Below are 6852 nucleotides of genomic sequence, written 5' to 3' on the forward strand. Positions count from 1 at the left end.
TCCCCGTCTCTCAACTCTTCCTCCACTAGCCAACATACTGTAGACTTCAATCAGGCCTCTGTTGGATCAAGAGCCACTGAGGGACTGTGTGTTGAGTTTGTGTGTGTTTGTGTGCGTATGCTCAAGGACACATACTGGTCTATCTTTACTAAATATCTACTTAATGCTCAGACAAATTCATACTTAGGATTTTAACTAAATTCATGATAGAAAAATTTGACCCAAATCGCATCATCTCCTCATCACCATCATCTCACAGAGCATCCCTCAAAAAAATAAAACAAAACAGTTATCTCCTTTTCTCCAAAGCTAAACAAGTGAGTGACAACAGGTGGGGTGAGACACTTAAACAAGCTAAAAGTAGCATTACGGGGCTAACCACTGTTGGCCCTGCCTCAGGCTTCTTCCAGCGCTCCCCAAGGACCCCAGACGGCAGGCTGGCCCTAGGCAGGCAGGCGGCCAGAGAGGACGCCTGACCATAACCCAGATGACGGGCGATGGATGTGGTGGGAAAACGGAGGGGAGGAGGAAGTAAGGGAGGAGGGGGGGGGGACTTTAAAAGGGTAAAGGGGAGGGGTGTGGGTATCAGGTGTCAACAGACAACTCCCCGAAACTTTGTGTGTGAGGTCTGTGCTGTTTTCTCAGTCACCCGAGACACGCCTATTTCAATGAAAGCATTAGCCACTTTCAGTTTAAATATTAAACCAGAAGAAAAAAAACATTCCAAGCAAATAAACTATAATTATAGAATCAATTTACAAATTTAAACCTTCATTTTCCCGTTAAATTAATTTGTGGAAGCTGCCATTACAATTTGTGGCTCAGTTGTAATCAAACTGAGACAATGTGCACAAAGCTGCTAAAAAATAACTTTAAACAGAGAAGGAAGACATATCTATTGTAAAACTGACATTGTTATATGATGTCAAATATTATATATATATATATATATATATATATATATGAGTTTTTAGGCCTTTTTTACTGACATATCATAAACTGAATGATTGGACCGATGGATAACTGAACATTAAAACCTAATAAAAGTAGGACATTTTGCAGGGTGTTATTTTAGACCGCATAGGTGTGCCTTTAAGGTTGAATGTACATCATACACTTTAAATATTGATTCAAAAATAGACACAGACTGATTCAGCTTTATAAAGTGAACTTGAATACTTTCTAGTAAAAAAGGTAAACAGCAAACCGTTCCAGGAGTCAGAAATCTCAGCTCTGTAAGCCTATAGCTCTGTGTGGTATGATTAAAATCTCTGTCCTTGCTCTGAGGTCTCATTTCCAACTCAGAACAATTAATCAATGTCTTTGAGCCACGGCTCAAATTCACATTATAAATGATATCAGTGCCCTATTTAAAGCAGGTGAAGTAATTGTGGAATATGGACATCAATATTTGATATTTGGATGGCAGCAAGACAAGATGGATGCTCCTATCTTCCTCTTTCTTTCTTTCTTTCTTTCTTTCTTTCTTTCTTTCTTTCTTTGTCTTTTTCTGTGTGTTTTTGTTGTGTGCATGTACTCTACTGTATGTGTGAGTGACGGTGCTCCGCTGGGGTCAGCTTGTAATCTAACCCAGGGCGAGTCTGACAGGGCAACACAAAAAGTGGGGGAAAAACAACATACTTCATGCGCTCTGTCCCACTTTGCGCTATTATTACTGTTGAGGGGGCTGGCAGGTCAGAGTAGGAGTGAGGGAGAGAGAACCAAGCTTGATGGAGGAGGACGAGGAGGAGATGAAATTACACCTGTTCTGGTGGCTGACTAACGACTTTGAAATGCGAGCGGACTTCGCTCGCCGCCAAAATCATTTTCCCAACAATACGGCCTGATCTTTAAACAAGCAGAACTAGGACACTGCGCTGACGTGACGCAGAGACAGCCTGCTGTGCTGAGACACTATCACACCCTCAGGCTCTGTGTGTCTGTGTGTGTGTGTGTGTGTGTGTGTGTGTGTGTGTGTGATTGAGGTCTAAAAAATTAAACAAATACTTACTTTTTCAATAAGTTAATTAGTCATTTAAATGACAGTCGATTCCCTTGTACTACATGCACACAATGTTGTCTCTCTCTCTCTCTATCTCTCTCTCTTACATACATGCACACACACACACACACACGCACACACACACACACACACACACAAACACACACACAGTTGCTAAATTGATGTCTCCGTCCAGCATTGTTTCTAAGTCTCATTCACTCTGACTGCTGCCATATGGTTATTGTTCACTCACTGAACCACATCTGCTGTGTGTTACCACACACACACACACACACACACACACACACACATCTCTCCAATGCACCCATACCTCAGACTTGTGTGGCCGAAACAAGGTATACTCAGCCACCCACCCACCCACGCACACACACGCGCGCACACAGACACACACACACACACACACTTACATGTATACAGTAGCGTTTAACTCACCATCTGTTCGTTGAGGTCCTGTGAGGCCTCCATGGCTTATTGGGTTGTTATCCGTCACAAACTTGAGGGGCAAACAAATTGAAAATTAAAATGTCGTTCAATGTATTTTTTATTTACCTGCGCACAGTTTAATCATCACCTGTAAACTAACTTCGTTTTTCCCGGGGTGTTACGGGGAACATTTGCTTAGGGGGTTTGATTGTCAAATGTAATCACTTGCACTCACATTGTGGATGAAACTGCGGACCATACTGAATTAATGTCCTCTTTTTTTTTCATGTATTTGTGTATCTGTCGGTTAGACCCTCCACCAGTGTGTTTATGTGTGAGCAACAGGAGACCGAAGGAGCAAAGCGGCAGCGGTAACTTCAGCATATCATCTTCAACCAAGGGTGAAGTGGCGAGATAATTGCAGAAGTAAATATCAACAATGAAAATGGAGAAGTGTAAATGATACAGCTGCTTGGCTGGCTCTGGACCACAGTCACAGTGGCTGGCTAGCATGCGAAGACAGTGAGTGACCCTATTAATACTAGACAGGAGACAGGTTGGCGCAGGGAGTCCGGAGCGACAGAGAGGCCGAGGTGATTGTCTACAACTTAAGTGAGATTAGATGTTGCGATCAGAAATGACATTCTCCCCCTGTCTTTTTTTTTCTTGCCACTGTCACGCAGCAATAAAAAGCCGGCTGAAAGAATGGAAAACAATGCCGTCATCCCAACAGAACGGCACAAAACGGCTCCTTTCTGCTACATTGTGCAAAACTTTGACAGTTGAACAAAAGAGCAGGCTGTGAAAAAACGCACTCGCATGCAAACACAAAAGTACTTCCCTGTCATTAGATCTGTGGTTCCCAGCAAGTGTGTCAAGGGGTGTCACTGAACAATTTCCAGCTCGTTTTCCACCTGACAATGGTTTTATGCATTTGCTCTATTTCACTTAATCTTAAATGAATAAATGTTTTTCCACACCTGCACTTGGAGCTAGTTTCAAGGACACGTTGCAAATGTCAGGGCAAGATGTGTTTTTTTTAATCTTTTTAGTTTGTTCAGTGTGCGTATGCGTGTGTATGTGTGTGCGTGCGTGTGTGTGCGTGCGCGTGTGTGTGCTCGTGCTCTGTGGACATTTCTGGCTCAATCCTTTAAACTAACTGGAATCCTTTTAATTTTTCATAGCGTTCAGCTCCTCCTCGTCTGAAACCGAAGACAATAATGCGTCTCTCAGGTGAATTGATTTGTGCCCCGGCCTCCCTCGCTCTCCCCCCACCCTCTCTCCCTCTCTCTCACCTTTGTGGAGGACAGAATCAGGCTTCTATCTGTTTGCGTTTCACTCTCCCCTTCATGATTTATTCTTCTTAAGTGAGGACGTAGTGGACATTAAACCCACATCACGTCCAGATCATCAATCATTAGTAGTGAGTAATGAACTTTTGGGGCAATAAAGTGGGAAATGTATAACATTTTTGACATTCATAGTGCGTATGGTAGTTTAGAATAGGTCTTTATGTCTAAATTGATGCTTTTAAATAGTGTTAAATGTTGCTGACTGCTTGGTTTGCCCACCTCTTACGTGGTATAGCCCACTACATGTCTGCCTTAAAAGGCCCCAAAAACCAGTAGGCTAGTTACCTGACACTGCACAGGGAATCAACAATGCCTGCCATTTCCTCCAGCGTCCCGAAGAGAGAATTAGATTTCTCACTATGGCTATTGACAGCGACATAGGAAACACATATGGGACGGCGGAGGATTAGAAAGTGGACTACACAGCTACACTGTGGTAATTTCACGCTATAAAAGCTGAAGAGAATGTTGAACAAACCGCAGACTCCTTCTGGCTGGAGACGTTGTAGTGAAAAGTCACATATTCAGTTTGAATTCGACTAGGCTATATTGACTGAGTGATCGTTTTACCCACAAATTGATTTTTTTTTTTGGCAATACTTAAAAATAAATAATTAAAAGCCAGTTACAGAATTGAATGTATTCTATAGACCACAGATGCAGACACGCTTCTTCTCTCTGTATCTCTGAGTTTGAATAGGCCACACTCACTGTTTTCAGCAGCAGTATGGGGACACACACAACATTTACTAGTGTGAATAACTGTGCAGGTAACATTATTTATGTTTTGAGTACATCAAATATTTTTACCAAAAGTAGAATTAAAAAAAAGAATTTCCCCAAGATGACAAATGAAGTTATATTATGACATTGTTATGTAGCCTTATATTTTTTTAAGACAAAGTCAAATAAAACATTGAGTGTAAATGCATGTTAAAGGCGTGAAGCCTTCTTCCTTATTAGTGGCACACAATACTTAATTTAATTTTGATTAAATTGTATAATTGTTGCATCCCTTTAAGTTTCATGTTAAAATGCTATGGAAGTAGTTTTTTAATAGTCTGACAAGGAAGTTATTAAACGACTTACAAAACAACTGTAATTACACTACACAAGTAAAATAAAATTAAAGAATTACAAAAAGAAATACATAGACAATAGAACATTTAAAGGACATACATTTACTGGGACCCAACACTCATCATTGTAATTTTTACAAACATTTTGATATATTTTATAGGACAGAAACCGTCAATATTTTCCTTATCATAATACAAAACCGACTATTTCAAATAAAGTGCAGTTTCCGGGGCTTCATTCTTAATACCCAAACTGTTAGGTTATTTAATTCATTAAAAACAATTTTTTTTTAATAAAAGGCCAGACAAATGATTTGCTCTCAGTCTCTATGTGTAGACAACAGGACTTTATTATTTCCCAAATCTCCACGAACCAAATCCCGTCCATCCATCTCTTGCGCATTGATGCGCATTGGTTAAGCACGAGTCCTTAATGGGAAATCTAATATGTATGGATTACGGCGCAGTAGACCTATCAGATTTTGAGTCGGCGCGGAACTTGTCATGTAGTTAGGGGCAGGCCAATAGCCAGGGGCCATTCAAGCCCTGAGAGCCCGGCCGTGGTATAAGATTCCCATTTCCTACATATCAAATATAAACACAAACTCCACGTGGGATGAGAGGAGAGATGGGGAGAAAAGAGGTGGCCGCACGGAGGGATGCTGCAGAGCACCGAGGAGTCACTAAATTCCTCAACGTGTGATACAATGTGGATAAAAAGAAGTAGAAACCACAGTGACCTGCAGTCAAAGATCATTATATGGCAAATAACCATTAGATTAAAGCTTGTTTTATTTATTTTTTATCAAATCATAAAATAAAAAATAAAAAACCTTCAAAAGAAATGTAACGCCAGTTTTACAGGGATGGGGGCTTCTAATTAAATCCAAGTTATTTAATCTTAAATTATGTTTGTATAGGGCCTATATAGCGTAAATAAAAAAGTAAAGACGTAACCTGTAAATCAAAAGGTGGATGAGATACATTTAAAGGGGTCCAGGGGATGGGATGAAGTTTGGACCACATGGACACATATCTTTGACAAACGCATTATAATCCGTGGTTGCGCAATCACCCAAAACTGTGTACGCAATTAAATTGATGATATTGTTATTATTGTCAATTTTGAAAATGAGTTTTGATGAATTTATTTTTAAAATAAAAATCATTATTTGAACAGGAATCATGCCTCAATGCGTTCTCTATTATTTCAGATATCATTGGGCTAAATGAATCAGACAGAATCAATATATCAATATGACATATGAGTTATGGAGTTATCGTCCTCGGACCGCAGCAACGTGAACGCTCACTGACCTGATGTTCGTCAGAGTAACACCACAGAGCTGTGACTGTCTGTTTCAGAATCAAACAAAGTCAACATACCTGTGTTTAAATTACTTTCGTCGCCAGCAAGAAACCAGCTCCCAGATTTCCTCCACTTCTGCGAACTGCTCCTAAACTAATGCAGTGTGGTCGCCGCACAGCTCTCCCTGCTGTTTGCAGGCGGTCACTGACGGGATCAAAACACTTCAGCCACTGCTGGCCATTACCCGCAAGAGTCCGAAAACAAGCCCGAGAAGTTAGTTAGACTCGATTTAACAAATTTACAAACTCAAACCGGAGTTCCGGATCTCGGGTTCGGTGCCCGGACGGCTCACCATAGTGCGGGAAACACCATTGTTTTCAGTCCGAGTCCAAGTTTGCGCACCAGGCTGTACAGAGGCATTAGACTAAACTTCAACATTGAAAACCATGCCGCTGCGCATGCGTCCAGCTGCCATGCGGACACTATTGGGCAAGAGTCCAAAGGATTTATGGGGTTCAGAGGGAAGGGGGGGATACCAAAATGACATTCTTATTAATAGTTTGCCCCAAATGATGTGCTCACAGTTTTATTTATCCCTACAGATCAAAAACAACATTACACAGTGACCAGCCTATCTATCTATCTATCTATCTATCTATCTATCTA

The 6852-nt window shown here is 41.0% G+C and overlaps 1 protein-coding gene across 3 annotated transcripts in view; it reads right to left on the minus strand.

Annotated features, from left to right (window-relative positions):
• The window catches only part of eya4 (EYA transcriptional coactivator and phosphatase 4), a 44067-nt gene extending 37436 nt beyond the window's left edge, over positions 1 to 6631 (minus strand). For all 3 annotated transcript variants that reach the window (XM_032543155.1, XM_032543153.1, XM_032543154.1), the window contains exons 1-2: positions 6264 to 6631; positions 2456 to 2516 (exon numbers count right to left, since the gene is read on the minus strand). In XM_032543155.1, coding sequence (XP_032399046.1) covers positions 2456 to 2488 — 33 coding nt within the window. In that variant the 5' untranslated portion in view covers positions 2489 to 2516; positions 6264 to 6631. The remainder of the gene's footprint in view (positions 1 to 2455; positions 2517 to 6263) is intronic.
• Between the last annotated feature and the right edge of the window lie 221 nt (positions 6632 to 6852).

The sequence above is a fragment of the Etheostoma spectabile genome, chromosome 18 (genome assembly GCF_008692095.1).
Source record: "Etheostoma spectabile isolate EspeVRDwgs_2016 chromosome 18, UIUC_Espe_1.0, whole genome shotgun sequence".
NCBI lineage: Eukaryota > Metazoa > Chordata > Actinopteri > Perciformes > Percidae > Etheostoma > Etheostoma spectabile.